The sequence below is a fragment of the Schistocerca cancellata genome, chromosome 6 (assembly GCF_023864275.1).
Source record: "Schistocerca cancellata isolate TAMUIC-IGC-003103 chromosome 6, iqSchCanc2.1, whole genome shotgun sequence".
In the NCBI taxonomy this organism is placed as follows: domain Eukaryota; kingdom Metazoa; phylum Arthropoda; class Insecta; order Orthoptera; family Acrididae; genus Schistocerca; species Schistocerca cancellata.
The window spans coordinates 421615696-421634510 of record NC_064631.1 but is presented as its reverse complement, the minus strand read 5'-3'; the positions used below and the strand labels follow the sequence as shown (position 1 = coordinate 421634510).

The window sequence follows — 18815 nt, the reverse complement described above, 5'->3', positions numbered from 1 at the left end:
AGAGCTAAGCTCTTGGATTGCTTGTATACTGGCAATGACGGCATGACATTGAGGGTGTGGGAGTAGGTATGTTAGTTACATAAATAACATGCTTATACAGGAAATATTAACACAATATTAGTTTGCTCACGATACAAGATTGAATGTGTCTGGTACCAGAGAGGAGACTGACGTAGCTGCTTGGCACACTGTACTTCCACCCCTAAATAGTCCCCCCCTCCCCCAACCCCCAGCTGGGAATCTACGAGAACTGGCTGCTAGCTAGACATCTGGGTCTCATATAAACTAGTGTCAACAGTTTTGGAGCTCTAAGGGTGTCCTGGCTAGGTGATGGTGGTGTAGGCATTGGTACTGTATGCGGCTCACTGCACTCGCTTGTGGCATTTGATGACAAAGAATAGTGATGCTGTGTTGCTAAGTTGTTGGCAGGTAACAAGAAGCTGACTGCAAGCTGTTAAGTGACACTAACGTAGTTTTTGGGCAAGACATGGGCGAGATGTTGCCTCAATGAAGTGCCACTTTTGCTTGATCCATTATCTGTAAATTGATTGGAGATTGCGCTTTGTGACGATAAATTGATTTTACAGGACGAATACTTACCTTTTTTCAGTTTTCTTTCTCTACTTTTAAGACGTTTATCTTAGATTGCGAAACTACACACATATTATTTAACTTTGAAAGATCTAGTGTGTATTCAGGAGGTTGCATGTGTCCACTTTCTTTGGATTCGTATATAATAGTTTGGATGAGGTGCAGTTGTTACCATTTTTGATGCCCCATCAGATTTCTGTTGCGGTTTTGCATAAAAGTCCTGCCTAATTGTCCAGCAGTTATTTCAGTCCCCAAGGTAAGCAATCCGGCACATAAGTTGAGTTCCAATTATGACAATGGAAGAAGTCAGTGTCTAATATGGACTCAGAAACTTCAGCCAGTTCCAAAGCCCATGTCTGCCGTAATATCACATATTCACTGTAATTGGAAATAGGTGAACTGCTAGCTGTGGTAAGTAATCTATGTGTCAGAGTCTCCCTTTGTTGCTGTGTTGTTACGAGTAAGCTGTTCATGTCAGAATCACAGCCCACCAGATATGTTCAAGGCAAATTATTTGTCATGTATGTCGTCGTTGGGAGCCTTTAAAAACAGTGTATTGGCCATGAGTGAGCACAGTGCTTATGATCCCTGTTGTTTGACAGTAACCACTCACGAGGGAACTATCAAATGGCTGCTGATTTGTTCTGACAGCTGGTTTTGATGTTTTATTGGCACCATGAGTGTGTTGATCAGTAAGTGCTTGTAAGTTTCCTTGCAGCCAGCCACACCCTTTACATGTGCATAAACACAAGATGTAATGCACTTCACAGCCTGTAGTAGCCGAGCATGACAATATCGCACTTGGCCTCCCACAGTCGTTATCCGAAAAATGCAGTGATGTTAAAGCAAACAAGTACAGTGGTAACTAAGGAAAATGCAGTTACGCATATAATATCAAGTTGTTCAGAAAATGCTTGTAAAATATCACGATAAAAACTTACAATAAGCCGAGTGAAGCGCCCTCACCTCCAGGTGCAGTAGTACTGCGGGCGACTAATACATCGAGGCAGCTCTGGTACCAGTACATGGGCGATCATTGCTTCATGTACCATTTTTTACCGTCTTGGGACGTAGAGCTGTGAAACAGTAGTGTCTTCTTGTGTCCCACAGCCTCTTATCTTGTATGCCTTCTTGGTAATCTGTTGTTTGAGTGCATCCAAACTGTGTCGCAAAGTCCTAAGTCACTCGTAAACTATCGATTGGTATTCCTGTTTAACGACTGTGGCTGCCGTCATGGTAACATCATCTTGGGATTTACATCATTGACCACACATTTTCGTGCAGATGCAGACAGTAGACCTCATCTGCAACTTCTATTTGTGAAATGTTTTCATTTTTTTTCGCATGTTATAACTGCTGTTTTAACTGGTAGCAGCAGCTAGACGAATAAGATATGACATTGTTATCTCTTATTGATCATCAGTAGCACATATGTGGTACCAATAATTGTCACCAATATCAGCATTGTTCCATAAAAACATGGGAGAACTGCAGGATATCAGTAACGTCCTGCCCAATCTCTCTTCTGATAGCTATATCAAAAAATTTTGAGAAATTAATGTATTCAAGAGTAGCCTCCCATATTTGTAAAAAATAAAGTACTAACAAAATGTCAGTTTGGTTTTCAGAAAGGCTTTTCAACAAAAAATGCTATATACGCTTTCACTGATCAAATATTAAATGCTCTGAATAACCGGACATCACCCATTGGTATTTTTTGTGATCTCTCAAAGGCCTTTGATTGTGTAAATCATGGAATTCTTTTAAATAAGCTACATCATTATGGTTTGAGGGGGGCAGTGCACAAATGGTTTAATTCATACTTAACTGGAAGAATGCAGAAAGTTGAAATAAGTGGTTCATGTACTGTTAAAACAACAGCTGATTCCTCAAACTGGGGGAGGGGGGGGCTATCAAGTATGGGGTCCCACAGGGTTCGGTCTTAGGTCCTTTACTGTTCTTGATGTGCATTAGTGGCTTACCATTCCACATTGATGAAGATGCAAAGTTAGTTCTTTTTGCTGATGATACAAGTATAGTAATAACGTCCAAAAACCAAGAACTAAGTGATGTAACTGTAAATGATGTTTTTCACAGAATTATTGAGTGGTTCTCAGCAAACTGACTCTCTTTAAATTTTGATAAAACACAGTATTTACAGTTCCGTACAGTAAATGGCACAACTCCAGTAATAAATATAGACTTTGAACAGATGTCTGTAGCTAAGGTAGAATTTTCAAAATTTTTAGGTGTGTCCACTGATGAGAGGTTAAACTGGAGGCAACACATTGATGGTCTGCTGAAATGTCTGAGTTTAGCTACGTATTCTATTAGGGTTATTGCAAATTTTGGTGATAAGAATCTCAGTAAATTAATTTACTATGCCTACTTTCATTCACTGCTTTCGTATGGAATCTTATTCTGGGGTAATTCATCGTTGAGTTGAAAAGTATTCATTGCTCAAAAACGTGTAATCAGAATAATTGCTGGAGCCCACCCATGGTCATCCTGCAGACATCTATTTAAGGATCTAGGGATCCTCACAATAACCTCACAGTATATATATTCACTTATGAAATTTGTTGTGACTTTGGCACAGAAAGGGGTAAATTATGCTGCCACAAAAGTCTTTGGTCACCTACCAAACATCATCAAAAGCCTGACAGATAGCCAACCAACATTTAAAAATAAATTAAAAGAATTTCTAGATGACAACTCCTTCTACTCATTGGCTGAATTTTTAGATATAAATTAAGGGGAAAAAACTTAAACATTAGTGTCATGCAATATTTTGTGTAATGAAATATTTTGTACAGACATCTTTTATTACGAAGTGTCGTATGCATGATCTATGGAACAAGTATTAATCTAATCTAATCTAATCTCTAATCTAATCCACGATATTTCGGCGCAGAGTCTTCTGGCCATCTTCAGGTGAGTGCCAGGTGAATGCATGCGCTATGTCACCTCAGTACGGTTTTAAATAGCTCAGCACGTACTCGCTAGTACTACTACAGTGGCACTCACCTGAAGATGGCCAGAAGACTCTGCGCCGAAATATCGTGGCAGGACGTTACTGATATCCGGCAGTTTTCCCGTGTTTTTATGGAACAATCAGCACACTGGGAAAGCTTTAAACATCACAATATCATCATTGCTTAACACTTGTTGAATGCATTGATACTGTGATTTGCAAAAACTTTAATAAGGTGGTCTATGGATTCTGGCACCTATTTTGCACAGTCAAATTTAGAATAATGACAGACACTAAAATCAGTACATGTGAATCCAAGATTAGATTAGATTAATACTTGTTCCATAGATCATGAATACGACACTTCGTAATGATGTGGAACGTGTCAGGTTAATAAAAGATATCTGTACAAGATATTACAAAATATTGCATGACACTAATGTTTAAGTTGTTGTTGTTTTTTATCCCTTAATTTATATCTAAAAATTCCGCCAATGAGTAGAAGGAGTTGTCATCTAGAAATTCTTTTAATTTATTTTTAAATGTTAGTTGGCTATCTGTCAGCTTTTGATGCTTTTTGGTAGGTGACCAAAGACTTTTGTGGCAGCATAATTTACCCCTTTCTGTGCCAAAGTCAGATTTAACCCTGCATAGTGAAGATCATCCTTTCTCCTGGTGTTATAGCTATTACTTTTGAACTGGGTTGGATTATTAACAACAAATTTCATAAGTGAATATATATACTGTGAGGTTACTGTCAGGTTCCCTAGATCTTTAAATAGATGTCTGCAGGATGACCGTGGGTGGGCTCGAGCAATTGTTCTGATTACACGTTTTTGAGCAATGAGTACTTTTCTACTCAACGATGAATTACCCCAGAATATGATGCCATATGAAAGCAGTGAATGGAAGTAGGCATAGTAAGCTAATTAACTGAGATTCTTTTCACCAAAATTTGCAATAACTAATAGCATACGTAGCTGAACTTAGACGTTTCAGCAGACCATCAATGTGTTGCTTCCAGTTTAACCTCAAGGCATTCGTTGTTAGTATAAACTGCATTTCATCACTTAAAACACTGCTTGTGGTAAAAGTAAGTTACAGCATACATAACCATTTTGCTGGTTACTGTAGGAAATATGGAGATATTTCCACTTTGGTTTGCAATGCGACTGAGACACTGCATGCTCTGGGTGAAATTATTGTCGCCGAAACGAGCAATGCCGAACTTTGCGGAAATATTTGTCCTTCACTATTTGAAGAGGCTTGAAAGTTAAAGTCACTGTTTACACTGTATTTGGCTGCATGGTGCTGTCTGAACTGCTGCTTTGGCGTAACATTTTCTGTTGTTTAGCCATTGCTGATTCACTTTGAGGTTCTTGCCTTTTTGTCTCAATTTTGCTTCTCAGGGTCACTGGTTTGTGGGTACGTAAGCCACAATAAATAACAGGCATATAGAAACTACGAACAAGAAGAAAATTTATTTACGGTACATCTTGATAATATACACACAATATTCACTAGCGCACTGTACACAAAGTGGATCTGCCCCTGACTAACTTAGCTGCTTGGCACAAACAGTCCCTGGATGCAGCGAATCCATCAAACAATCTACACTGTACTCGAAGTACTTTTGCTCCCACAATGGAATCTTTTTATGCTGTATCCTATATTCGAGATTTATATACCTTGTGGATGTTTCAGTTTTCCTCTTGTGCCGCCTTTGGTATACAGACGTTCATACCATACTTCAATGTTCTTCTTGTAAAATATGACCCAATGCTATCTGATGGCAAAGTATGACCAATCGCCGAACACTTAATTCACTGCACCAGCTATGGTGCAGTCAAAAGAGCGTTGTGGAGCCATCAGTTTAATTTTCGATTTCCTCTTCCTCAACACAGAGAGACTAGTAACAGTCATTAAATGGCGTTATTATTCTAATCTGCAATAAATATGCGAGATTCATCTCCTTCATCTCTGGATAGTAGGAAAATGGCATTCAGTCTGCAGTTCGAATGCCATATTTAGGCTACCATAGTGAAACGTATTTCTCCTTGAAAAGATTGCATCTCATTTTTTGAAGAACAACCTACAGTATTTACGACAGTAGATGAGTACTTTCTAGTACGGTGTATATAGGCCTATATTTGGTAGCTTAAAATGAAAAAAAGTATTTCATCCAATGATGTGCGATAGTAATGTTTTTCAGGTCCCCTGATTTTAAAAACACGAAAATATAATTATTGTTTAAAAACTATTAAAACAGAAGCACTTTGCATTGTACTTGTAGTTATTTCTCAAAGGTATGGTATATCATTCTGCTGCTGCTTCGTTGCATCAGATTTTGGTCAACTAAGACCGTCTTTACACAAGTGTATAAAAGTGTTATCGGTTGCTTGACATAATACTGACAGTTTGACACTATTTTTGCTTCTTGGTATGTTCCTGACTTTTATTACGATGTACACTTAAGGTTCGTCATAGCACCGCTATTGTCGAAATAAGAAGCGAACGGTGACGCAAGAAAGATGACATTTTTACTAAATGGAATTCATATAAAACAGAGTATAAAAGATAACAGTGAGATTAAAGCTCATAAAACAAGTAAACAATTACAGGTTTCCAAGACCATGCTCAGTAACGAATAACTAAATTTTATTAAGTTCGCTTCTGTCTGACAAGATGTGCGTTAAGTTGGCATGAGCAACTCAATTGCGTACGCACGTGCTGCTCCCTACTTGATAGGTGTCGATAGTTGCATGTTGATGTTTGTTGGGGAAGGGTCGTGATAGATATTAAAAATGGTAAGGTGGTAATTAACAACCCAAATATTTGTATCGCCAGTGTGTGTTCGCCGGTTTATCATGAGATATTTCCATGAGAATCAAATCTGCATTGACTATACAGCTAAGTTTGCTTAGCTCATCAAAATATGAGTGGCAATGTGTGCAATTGTGTTTGATATTCTCTCCCGTCAGGGAAAAGTTTTTCTATTCGATAATCATGAACAACATATTTCAAAAATTCTGTTGATTATTCTAGTTTCTAGAGGGCGTGGTTCAGCGACATGCAGTTAGGTGTTTTTTTTTTAAGTGGATGATAGGATAAATATTTACAGATAGTTCACGAGAAACATGTCAACTATTTGTACCTATGTGTGATAACAAAGTTATGAAACATTCTGTTAAATTATTGCCAGAGGCAATATAACAAAGTAATAATTTTTCTGTGTCGTGCTCAAGTAATGTTTTCGTGTAGCAGACGTTCGATGTACGGTAATTGTTGTAAATAAGATAGAGAGTTTGAAGTTTGTTACAATATGCTGTGCAGCTATTTTTACTTTTCGACACAATTTAATTAAATTAGGATTACACACTAGGCATTAAGTAGGCCTACAACGTCAGTTCCATGTCTGTACAATTTTTTGTTTCGCAGCAGTAATAAGTCGACGAAGTTTGCAACATTAACGTGTCGGCAGTATTTCATTGTCTGGAGTGACTGTAATAAGCTATAGATTATAGTTTTATTGGAATTTGTCATAAAAATTATGCTAGCTCCTTCGAAATGATGTCACATGTGATGTAAACAAAATAATGCTACAAATGAACATAAGGATCTGATACGACTTGTAATGTCTTTTTGAGGATATGAGTTAACAAGTCAATTATTATTCAAATTCCTGAAGAAGCGAGGTGTAAAAGAGTACTATAGGCTTTAAGGAATACTTAAGTCGGCGTATTGTTCGCACTTTGCTCGAAAGATTTATGAAATGTGAGCTAGAGTTATTTGCGTCTCCTTAACAAAAAGACAACCAATTAACCAGAATGATTGTGGTAAACTGTGATTACGTTGTAACCGAAATTTTCTTATGAACGTCAACGTTGTCAGTAATTGCTCATTGCTTAATCTTCCTTACACACTCTCGGTTTTGGTTTCACATATACTTGTCATAAACACAGATTACCTCACAATAAATTGAAAGCTCTGTCTGTTATTTCTGGAAAATCAGGGTAGTAGTACATACTTAGGGATGAGATGTGGCACATAGGCTTTTTGAGTGTCAGAGCATGCAACCTCCTGTGAGGACTTCTTATATTTTCGCAAATGTGTAAGTTGCAGTTAACGGTGGCCTATGTGTAATACGTGTTGCCGATTGGTTTCTTGTGGCAATCATTTTGGATTACAGGGAGGAGGAAACAAGTCTTCTCTAGATATTAATGTTAGAATTGCATTAGAGACTTAAAGATACCCTTGTGCCATTGTCTGTGTCATTTCTTGTGTGTGTAATGCTATTAGCTTTAGAGCCTTACCGTATGACAAACTGATCGCTGTTCTTTCATTCAGTCCGTCGCAGAATTCCTGAAAGGTCTTCCATCCTATGATGAAAACAATTTTGCACGGTTCCACACAGACAGTGGAAGTCGTACTTGTGTGAAACGTCCATCAGTTTATTTACCAACAAAAGATTATCCATCTGAACAAAGTAAGTAGTATTAGCTTCTTTATATTTGTGAATAAATCTACTTGTGGGAGTGAATAATATTAAACTTCTTTATTGCAGTTATAGTAACAGAAAAAACAAACATCCTGTTAAGGTACCTGCACCAGCAATGGGACAAAAAGGTAAGTTATTAACATAACTCATACACTGAGGTCTCTTCTTCCCCACTTTGCCTGGTTCAATACTCTTTAACTAAACCAGTTTTCTTGAGTGTCAGTTTAACAGAAAGTTGGCTAAGTTCTTTGGCTTATTAATTAAATAACACTGTAATACTTTTGCAAGTATTCAAACCAATTGCAGAAATCTATCAGTGAATACAAAATTTATCTAGTAAAATGCATATTTAATGTTTTTTAAGAAGGCAAAAGTTCAAAAAAAAGTTTTGATAAATGAGACTATACAACAATTCCTATGAATCCTGGGAATTTGAAATTGCCAGCTTTGACTAAAGCATGTGAAGTAATTCTTCAGATAGTTGCTTGCATGAAGAATGGTAAATGCAATATTATTCGGTAACTATACAGAGCAGTCCTCAAATACTGATTGCAAGTTGGAGGTAGTGCTAACTAGCACTTTTTTCCATTTCTGTTGTTTCACTCATAAAAGGTAAATTATCAGTTATCTCCTGAAGATATTGTTTACTGATTCTCTGTGGAATTATGTAGGACTTTTGAAGGAATCTCGTCAAAAAATCCATACATTATATTGTGCATATGATTTCATATTAATCTCTGTGTGACTGTTATTGATGGCTGTATTCCAATACATGGTGTATGTGGTAACTTACGCATAGTGTTACTTCATTTTCCTGATTTCCAGTAAATATTGTCCACAAACATTTTCAGTGTGGGCTAGGCTATGAAAAAGATGAGATTCAGTAAAGTGCATGTACAAGAAACTCCTGTTTTGGAGATATTTGAATCAAATCCCTGTTTGATATTGTTTCCTTAGTGATGGAAATATGTACGAAGAGGGGTTGGGAGGGGGCAGCAAGAATACCTCCATGGAATTTGTGAATCCATTGAAAGTCATCTCAGATGGAAAGTGAAATAAGATGGTGTACATAATAAAAACAGGAATAAGTGCACACACAAAAGTGGAAAATTAAGAAATAAAGACCAGTAACTTGGTGTAACATTTGCTATGTTACTAGATGTAAATACTAGTATGTAATGTAAATGCTGGTTTGTAATGTAATGTATGCATTTTTAAATGAGACTATTTCCAACAGATTACACATTCAGCTGACAAAAAAATTTCCTGGGGCTGGTAACCTGTATAAAGTCATTGTCACAAAAGTTTGCTAGTAACATACAAAATAGAAAAGTGAAATATCCATTATTTTTAAAGAGTGAAGATAATGTATGGTGTGTTGTTGCTACCAAGTTGTTGTGTATATGCAGTACACACTTCAGGCATACATGGTGAAAGATTAACTATAAAATGCCACTTGTTTATGATTCCCCTAAAATTCTGCATCCTGTTGTTGGTTGCAAAGTACAAATTTGTTGATTTGGATTCTATTCCTGTTTGAGTAGGGTCTGAAAATTAGTGACTCTAAATGATTTTCAAATACCTGTCGTTGTTTGAAAACAAATCTACAGTTATGAAGCTACAATTCAGGACAGTACCATGGCATTTATTATTTCACAATGTGAGCAGCATTCTTCCACCATGCAGAGGTCTGCATTGAGACGACATTCTGTTATCAGTAGAGAAATTGTTTGATTCAGTGTTTCTCATTGGCTACTGCATAGTATCACGTTTGGCTACGATGCCTGTCAACAAATTGCCAACATCAGCACGCAATTGAAGAGCTGCTGACACTGTAAGTGCACTTAGTTCCAACATTTTCTGCAGTGTCAAGTTAACAATGAGCAGAATGGCCCCTCTCTCTCTCTCTCTCTCTCTCTCTCTCTCTCTCTCTCTCTCTGTCTCTGTCACAAAATTGCTATCAAACTGTGGGCTTATTTACGTACAAGTTCCTTAAAAATTTTGACAGTGAGTAATGTTACATATTTTGCACTATGTAACAGCCATTAACTTTCACTGTAACCACACATTTCAAACATTTAATCAGATTCATCAGGTGAGATGATGCAAAGGAACACAGGACTCTCATATGGGAGGAGCACTGTCAGAATTCCCATTCCAAGTTAGGTGTTCTATGGTTCTTCTAAATTAAGGCAAATGCTAAAATGGTTCTTTTGAGAAGCACATTGCCGATTCCTTTGCCCATCCTTGACACATCAAAACTTGTGCTGTCTCATTAATCACCATACCCTCAATAGAACGTTCCAAAATCTATTCTAAATTTCTTTCTTGTTTTCATACTGTACGCATTTCGCAAGTTTTATCTTTCACATAAAGAGGATTATACTTTACTGGAACAGCTATGACAGTTTTGTGTATTGGTAAACATAAATCTTTTGTTGTATTGTCGTCCATTCTAGATAACCTATTTTTCAGTCTTTTCCCTCATCTTCATTTTATAATTCTGTATCAGTTTTCTGTTTCCTTCTATTCATGTTCACCAAAGTATCATTTTATTTGCACACATGCATTGCCCAGTAACCTGTCAAGACCATTCTGCAGTTCTTCAAAGTCTTCCTTACTTTGTCAGCAGATATTGTTAAGGAGTGCCCACTTTGAATATTTGATGATGATCTAAAGACTCTGATCATCAAGTGAGTCAGCATGCTTTGGACTGATTGTCACATTCAAAATACAGTGGGTGCAGCATGTCACATGTAGAAAAAATACTATATTGTCCACTCTTAGTTGAATTTTTAAACCGTATCCACTTTTATTGTTTTTGCTGTTTCTCATTATCTCTGAATGCTGTGATGGCTGTCCATTATGAGAATACTGTGATTTTCCACACATGAAGTCTCTGAATATTGGTACTATAGAAAAGTTGTTATTACCAGGCTTTGAGGCGACCACCACCAATATCTCAGACATGTTATTGGTTTCTAATTTGATATGTTTTAGTTACAATGCTGTGCGTGACTAGCAAACAATTCCTTAGGATAAAGTTAATTTGCTCACGTATTAATAAGCAACTTTACAGAAATACATTATATGTATACACCTTAACATTGGTACTGCTGATAGTTACAGGAGAACTTATTAATGTAGATTAAATAAAGAAATTATAGAAAGTCATATTCCACATTGTACCAGTGGACTGTTAAAAAATGTGGACAGTCAGTCCCAAACCAGCTATTAGGCTGTAGTCGGTCTGCCCCATTATTTCTTATTTTAATATTCATTTTCTTTTCCCATAAGCTTTCTGATTTTGGTGTTGTGCTTGTTGATTTGTTTTTAAACTGAGTGTACTGCAGGTTTCCAATACAATCATTTGCATTATTATTTTTCCTTCCTTTTTGGAAGATATTGTTGAGAAATGCAGAATGTTGTATTCAGTGCAATATTGGCCTATAGTGATTCGGAAGAAAGGAAAAAAAAAATCTGTTACAAATTTTTTGGTGGTACAGGGGTGCAGCAAGATCACAACTACATTTTCTATTTTCACTTTCTTCTCTTAGGGATAAGGCAACCTATGGAGTACAGTAGGTGAGAAATAATCTGTTCAGACCGTCGTAAGTTCCGATTGAACTAGTCACAGGGTTGTGAGAGAGTAATCAGCAAGTGTTATTCATTTAACCAGTAAGCAGATAAAAAAGAAAAAAAATACTTACTATAAGACAACACAGAATGAAAGAATAAATTGGTGTAAACAGGAGAGGACCTGTAAAGGAATGATGATTGTCTGAAAGTGGATTAAAATGGATTTGGTGACATTCTAAAGTGTAAGAGTGCTGCCCCTTCTTTCTTTCTTAATTATAGGTCCTGGGTTGCAAACAATGTCTTGTTGCAGACAGTCTTCTATTCCATTTTTCCCCTCATACACTTGTGCATCCACACTCAGTAATTCATGAGGAGCAATTCCAGTTTCATGTAAATATTCAAGTATGTCAATTACAATTTTAGTGGGCAATTGAGTTTTAAGATTAATATTATTTTCATGGTGACATCAGAAGGATTAATGACAGCCTCTAGTTAAACACACTGAGACTAAATCTAGCTCAAAGCAACCATTCCATTATTCTTTCTCAACAGCTGCAAAAATAAATAAATAAAGAAAAAAATTAAATTGCGAGCTTTCCTACTTCCCATGCAAACTTCAGCAAACAGCATGCGTGTGTCTGTAGTATCTTTTGGATGGGTTTTGTATTACAGGGTGTAATTTTAAAACTTAAATTTACACTGATGGAAAAAATCACATAAAAAAATAATTAATGTAGAGTAATGAAATTTTGGAAATAATTTTGTCTAGTTAACATATTTAAGTGATTATTATTGCAAGATCAGAGGTTAATTTAAGTGCAAGATAAGCCATTGCAAATGTGAAATGCTTGTATGTTAATAACCAGTATGACTGCCATGATTTTGAATGCAAGCATGCAAATGTACATGCATTGTGTTGTACAGATACCAGATGTCAGTTTGTGGGATGGAGTTCCATACCTGTTGCACTTGGTTGGTCAGTACAGGGCAGTTAATGCTGGTTGTGGATGAAGTTAGAGTTGTCTTATAACATCCAATATGTGCTCGATTGGAGACAGGTCTGGTGATGGAACAGGCCAATGCAACATGTTTGGATGGTGTAGAGGATAATTTCACAAAGATTTGTGTTGTGGATTGATATTATCATACTTCAGAATGTGCCTACAAGTCATTGTTGTAGCTAAAATTTGTTAGTTCATGGTTCTGAAATATTTATTACTTAGGCTTAAGGATTTGAGAAATGAGAAATCAAGTAATAATTTGAATCTGTTCTTGCTTCATTTTGTATCAGTTGGAAAAAAAAAATCATTAATTTGCTTCCAGGCTTCACAAAAGAAGAGGGACCATGTCTCAGTTGAAACGTCTGATGACTCAGTAGCTAGGAAAAGACCGCGCTTGGATCCGGCGTCTATGAGCAGCTCTCCTTAAAATTACTAGAACTCAGTACCTCACTTGTGTTCCATATCTTCCAGCCAATCAAAACATGTGCCAGATGCTGGAGTGGTAAATGACGATTGACTACTACCTTATTTGTGGTTCATTTTACAGTGATAACTTTTTGAACATAATTTTTCTGTTTAAAAAAACTTGTTTTGTGGTTTAATTGAGGGAGTGAAATGATAAAAATTGTATGTGAGGTGTTTAAATGTTGTTGCACTTACTCATATGACTTTGTGTACTTTAATTCATTAATTGAATTGAAAATTAGGGTTACATAGCGTTGTTATTTCTTTAATTGGAATGATTCGGATCACTTAACAGAGAACTTACATATTGCATGTATTGAATAAACTGTTGTGATCACTGTTAAGTTGCTTGTATATATAATTTATTTAGTCATATTTGCAGATATGTGCATCAGTGGCTGCTTTTGTGTGTGACACAGTTCTGTTGTAAGCTGTTTACCTGTATTTTGTGGTGATAACTGCTGTGAACTTGAGGATTTTAACTCCACTGGGGTTTCATTTTGTTTTATTGTGAAAAATGTATTCATTTACTACTTGTACAGTGTATGAACAGCATAAAAATCTGTGTAATACCTCTTCATAGTTCTACCAGTGAAACACACATTCTTCTTATTAGCATAAGTTCTGACAACTACAAAATCATTAATTAAATTACAAATTTGGAACTCAATGTACCCTGTATTCAAAGTAAGGGTAATATCTCTATTTCTGTTGTAGTTAAAGTGTATATTGTAAAGAGCAGTCCTTTGTTGATATAGAATATCTACTGTGGACTATACCGCTGTAGCAATGCCAAATAAGTCTTCACAAATGCTTCTGTCTAAATTCACTTGTGAACCCGTCTAAAAGTAATTTCTTCCCATCTTTCAAACAAATTAGGACTATCAGCAATGTAATATTGTTTTGATATTTTATTCACAAACGTTTTTTATATAGAGCTTGTTAGATGTAATATAAGTTAATTGACACTTATTGATATATGTAACGGAATTGCCACAGCTGGGGTGTAAGAAATTTGTGTATATTTAAAGAAAGAAAGTGGTTGATACCAATGTATCATAAATAAACTGAGACATAGTTCTTCTAAATTTTCTTTATGGTGTGGGTTCCTGTAGTCATGTCCTAGTTCATGAACCACGGGCAACGAATGAGTGGCCAAGTAAGTGGTCCCGACAGTCGGGATACCAGTTACTTTGGAATAAGGCTGGGCATCTCGGACATATTCTGAGTCGTGGTCACCTTTGTGCTCATACGGCAAAGACTACCAAATCCACCGGTTAGTCCCTCAGCCGTTAGGGGTAAAACCAAATGGGACTTGGGGCAAGTAAGGCTAGCAACCTGCTTCCCTGGTACTTTAAATATGATGCTGGCAACAATCAGAGCAAAATGCCTCGGACCTTTGGAGGTGACGGAGTCCCACCTCTAACTGACAAACCAGGGACTCCTAAGATACGACGTGGCAAACAAATGATAATGAGATGGGGAGCTATTAATATCAATGGGGGCTACTCTGGGAAGAAGGTAGAGCTGGCAGAGGCTGCAAGTAAGATGGGGCTGGACATTTTAGCTGTTAGTGACATTCAGGTAAGGGGTGAGAAAGAAGAGGAAGTGGGAGAATACAAGGTCTACCCGTCAGGAGTCAGAGCAGGAATAGCACAATGGGGTGTAGGGCTTTACATCAGGAAAGAAATGGAACCCGGCGTAGTTGCAATAAGGTATGTAAACGAACAACTGATGTGGATAGATTCGACAGTGTCTAGCAAGAAAATTAGGATTGTGTCAGTATATTCGCATTGTGAAGGGACAGATCAAGATAAGATGGATAGTTTTTATGAGGCACTCAGTGATGTAGTTGTCAGAGTAAAGAACAAGGACAGTGTTCTGCTCATGGGTGATTTTAACACCAGGATTGGAAATCGAACAGAAGGGTATGAAAAGGTTATGGGTAAATTTGGAGAGGATATGGAGGCCAACAGGAATGGGAAAAAACTCTTGGATTTCTGTGCCAGTATGGGCTTAGTTATCACAAACTCCTTTTTTAAACATAAGAACATTCACCGGTATACTTGGGAAGGCAGGGGAACCAGATCTGTCATTGACTATATAATAACAGATTAGGAATTCAGGAAGGCTGTGAGGGACACACGTGTATTCAGGGGATTCTTTGATGACACTGATCATTATTTAATCTGCAGTGAAACTGGGATTGTGAGGCCGAAAGTGCAGGAGGTCAGGTCCATTTGTAGGAGGATAAGAGTGGAGAAACTTCAGGATAAGGAAATCAGGCACAAGTACATAACAGCGATCTCAGAAAGGTACCAGTTAGTTGAATGTAGTCAATTACAGTCATTGGAAAAGGAATGGACAAGGTACAGGGACACAGTACTAGAAGTGGCTAAAGAATGTCTTGGAACAGTAGTGTGTAAAAGTAGGAAGAAGCAAACAGCTTGGTGGAATGATACAGTCAAGGCAGCCTGTAAAAGGAAAAAGAAGGCGTATCAAAAATGGCTACATACCAGAACCCAGGTAGACAGAGAAAGTTATGTTGAAGAAAGAAACAAAACCAAACAGATAATTGCAGCATCCAAGAAGAAATCGTGGGAAGACTTTGGAAACAGGTTGGAGACTATGGGTCAAGCTGCTGGAAAACCATTCTGGAGTGTAATTAGCAGTCTTCGAAAGGGAGGTAAGAAGGAAATGACAAGTATTTTGGACAGGTCAGGAAAACTGCTGGTGAATCCTGTGGATGCCTTGGGCAGATGGAGGGAATATTTTGAAGAGTTGCTCAATGTAGGTGAAAATGCGATCGGTAATGTTTCAGATTTCGAGGTAGAATGGGATAGGAATGATGATGGAAATAGGATCACATTTGAGGATGCGGAAAAAATGGTCAATAGATTGCAGTGCAATAAAGCGGCTGGGGTGGATGAAATTAAGTCAGAACTCATCAAATACAGTAGAATGTCAGGTCTCAAATGGCTACACAGGATAATTGAAATGGCGTGGGAGTCAGGACAGGTTCCATCAGACTGGACAAAAGCAGTGATCACACCAATCTTTAAACATGGAAACAGAAAAGATTGTAACAACTATAGAGGTATCTCTTTAATCAGCGTTGTGGGTAAAATATTCTCGGGTATTGTTGAAAGGAAAGTGCGAGTATTAGTTGAGGACCAATTGGATGAAAATCAGTGTGGGTTTAGGCCTCTTAGAGGTTGTCAGGACCAGATCTTTAGCTTACGGCAAATAATGGAGAAGTGTTATGAGTGGAACAGGGAATTGTATCTATGCTTTATAGATCTAGAAAAGGCATATGACCGGGTTCCTAGGAGGAAGTTATTGTCTGTTCTACAAGATTATGGAATAGGAGGCAAACTTTTGCAAGCAATTAAAGGTCTTTACATGGATAGTCAGGCAGCAGTTAGAGTTGACGGTAAATTGAGTTCATGGTTCAGAGTAGTTTCAGGGGTAAGACAAGGCTGCAACCTGTCTCCACTGTTGTTCATATTATTCATGGATCATATGTTGAAAACAATAGACTGATTGGGTGAGATTAAGATATGTGAACACAAAATAAGCAGTCTTGCATATGCGGATGACTTAGTTGTGATGGCAGATTCGATTGAAAGTTTGCAAAGTAATATTTCAGAGCTAGATCAGAAATGTAAGGACTATGGTATGAAGATTAGCATCTCTAAAACGAAAGTAATGTCAGTGGGAAAGAAATATAAACGGATTGAGTGCCAAATAGGAGAATCAAAGTTAGAACACGTGGGCGGTTTCAAGTACTTAGGATGCATATTCTCACAGGATGGCAACATAGTGAAAGAACTGGAAGCGAGGTGTAGCAAAGCTAATGTAGTGAGCGCTCAGCTACGATCTACTATCTTCTGCAAGAAGGAAGTCAGTACCAAGACTAAGTTATCTGTGCACCGTTCAATCTTTCGACCAACTTTGTTGTATGGGAGCGAAAGCTGGGTGGATTCAGGTTACCTTATCAACAAGGTTGAGGTTACGGATATGAAAGTAGCTAGGATGATTGCAGGTACTAGTAGATGGGAACAATGGCAGGAGGGTGTCCACAACGAGGAAATCAAAGAAAAACTGGGAATGAACGCTATAGATGTAGCAGTCAGGGCGAACAGGCTTAGTTGGTGGGGTCATGTTACACGCATGGGAGAAGCAAGGTTACCCAAGAGACTCATGGATTCAGCAGTAGAGGGTAGGAGGAGTCGGGGCAGACCGAGGAGAAGGTACCTGGATTTGGTTAAGAATGATTTTGAAGTAATAGGTTTAACATCAGAAGAGGCACCAAAGTTAGCACTGAATAGGGGATCATGGAGGAACTGTATAAGGGGGGGGGGGGCTATGCTCCAGACTGAACGCTGAAAGGCATAATCAGTCTTAAATGATGATAATGATGATTTATTATATTGATTTCAACATTAAAAGTACACTCCCCCCCCCCCCTCTCTCTCTCTCTCTCTCTCTCTCTCTCTCTCTCTCTCTCTCTCTCTCTCTCTCTCTCTCGCTCACTCACTCACTCACTCACTCACTCACTCACTCACTCACTCACTCACTCACTCACTCTCTCTCTCTCTCTCTCTCTCTCTCTCTCTCTCTCTCACACACACACACCACACACACACACACACACACACACACACACACACACACACACACAATATACTTATATTATTGTGTAGTTAAAATGGGGGAGGGGATTTATAGGTAGAATGACTTCTTACAATTCAGATCCTCTGCATATGAATTTCCTTTCTATTCCTGAAATTTAATAATTGAATAGCCTGTTCTTTCCAGGATGACAGCAGATCAAATTACCATCCACCATCAAGATTTAGGCATTCCATGATTTTCTTGACTTCTTTATGGTGAATGTAGTAGTTGTTTCTGTGAAAGGGTGTATCTGATTTCCTTCCCTGTCTTATCCCAGTTCCAGCTCATGGGTCAGTCTCCAGTGAGGTAGGCAAAGGGACATCAAGCCTTCATCTTCATTTCTTTTTTTCTAGCCTCTTATTACCAAGAGACATACATAAGTGATGATATAGCTTTTGGAACTAGCTGTCTCCCAACACTGTCTCGTCATCCTATAACACACCAATAGGACTACTTGCTGAGTGGGAGGATGGCTTTTGTTTTCTCAAGGCTTTCTCTTTATGCTGTTGTGTTTTCTCCCTCTTCAGTCTCCTCCAGTGGGCTCACAGCAGTTACATGAATGTGTGATTTACAAACATAGCCTTAAACCTTTTCAGCACTAGTTTCCTTGTCATGCTAGAAGTCTCAATTTCCGTCTGTCCTATTCTGCCTCAGGTGCGCAGGTAATGCCTAGGTAAGGACCTGCACATCCCAGATTTCCCAAATTGTGGTCAGTAAACCCTCGACGTGCTTCAGTTATTACTGTCCACAGCTCACGGTCGTGCTCTTGCTTCCCGAGCACTGGGTCCCAGGTTCGATTCCTGGCGGGGTCAGGAATTTTCACCTGCCTCGATATGACTGGGTGTTTGTGTTGTCCTCATCTTTTCATCATCATTCATGAAAGTGCCAAGATTGGACTGAGTAAAGGTTGGGAATTTGTACAGGTGCTGATAACCGTGCAGTTGAGTGCACCACAGTTCGTATCATCATCATCAATGATTAATGTGGGATGTGTGTTGGAATGTATTGTGTACTGGTCAGCGGATTTAAC

At 38.0% G+C, this 18815-nt stretch overlaps 1 protein-coding gene across 1 annotated transcript; it reads left to right on the top strand.

The window, feature by feature from the left end:
- Positions 1-6269: 6269 nt before the first annotated feature.
- On the top strand, positions 6270-14196 carry LOC126191462 (DET1- and DDB1-associated protein 1). The gene is made up of 4 exons (XM_049932338.1): positions 6270-6372; positions 7913-8051; positions 8130-8191; positions 12966-14196. Exons 1-4 carry the CDS (start codon positions 6370-6372, stop codon positions 13068-13070), a joined length of 309 nt encoding a protein of 102 aa, XP_049788295.1. The 5' UTR covers positions 6270-6369; the 3' UTR covers positions 13071-14196.
- Positions 14197-18815: the final 4619 nt, after the last annotated feature.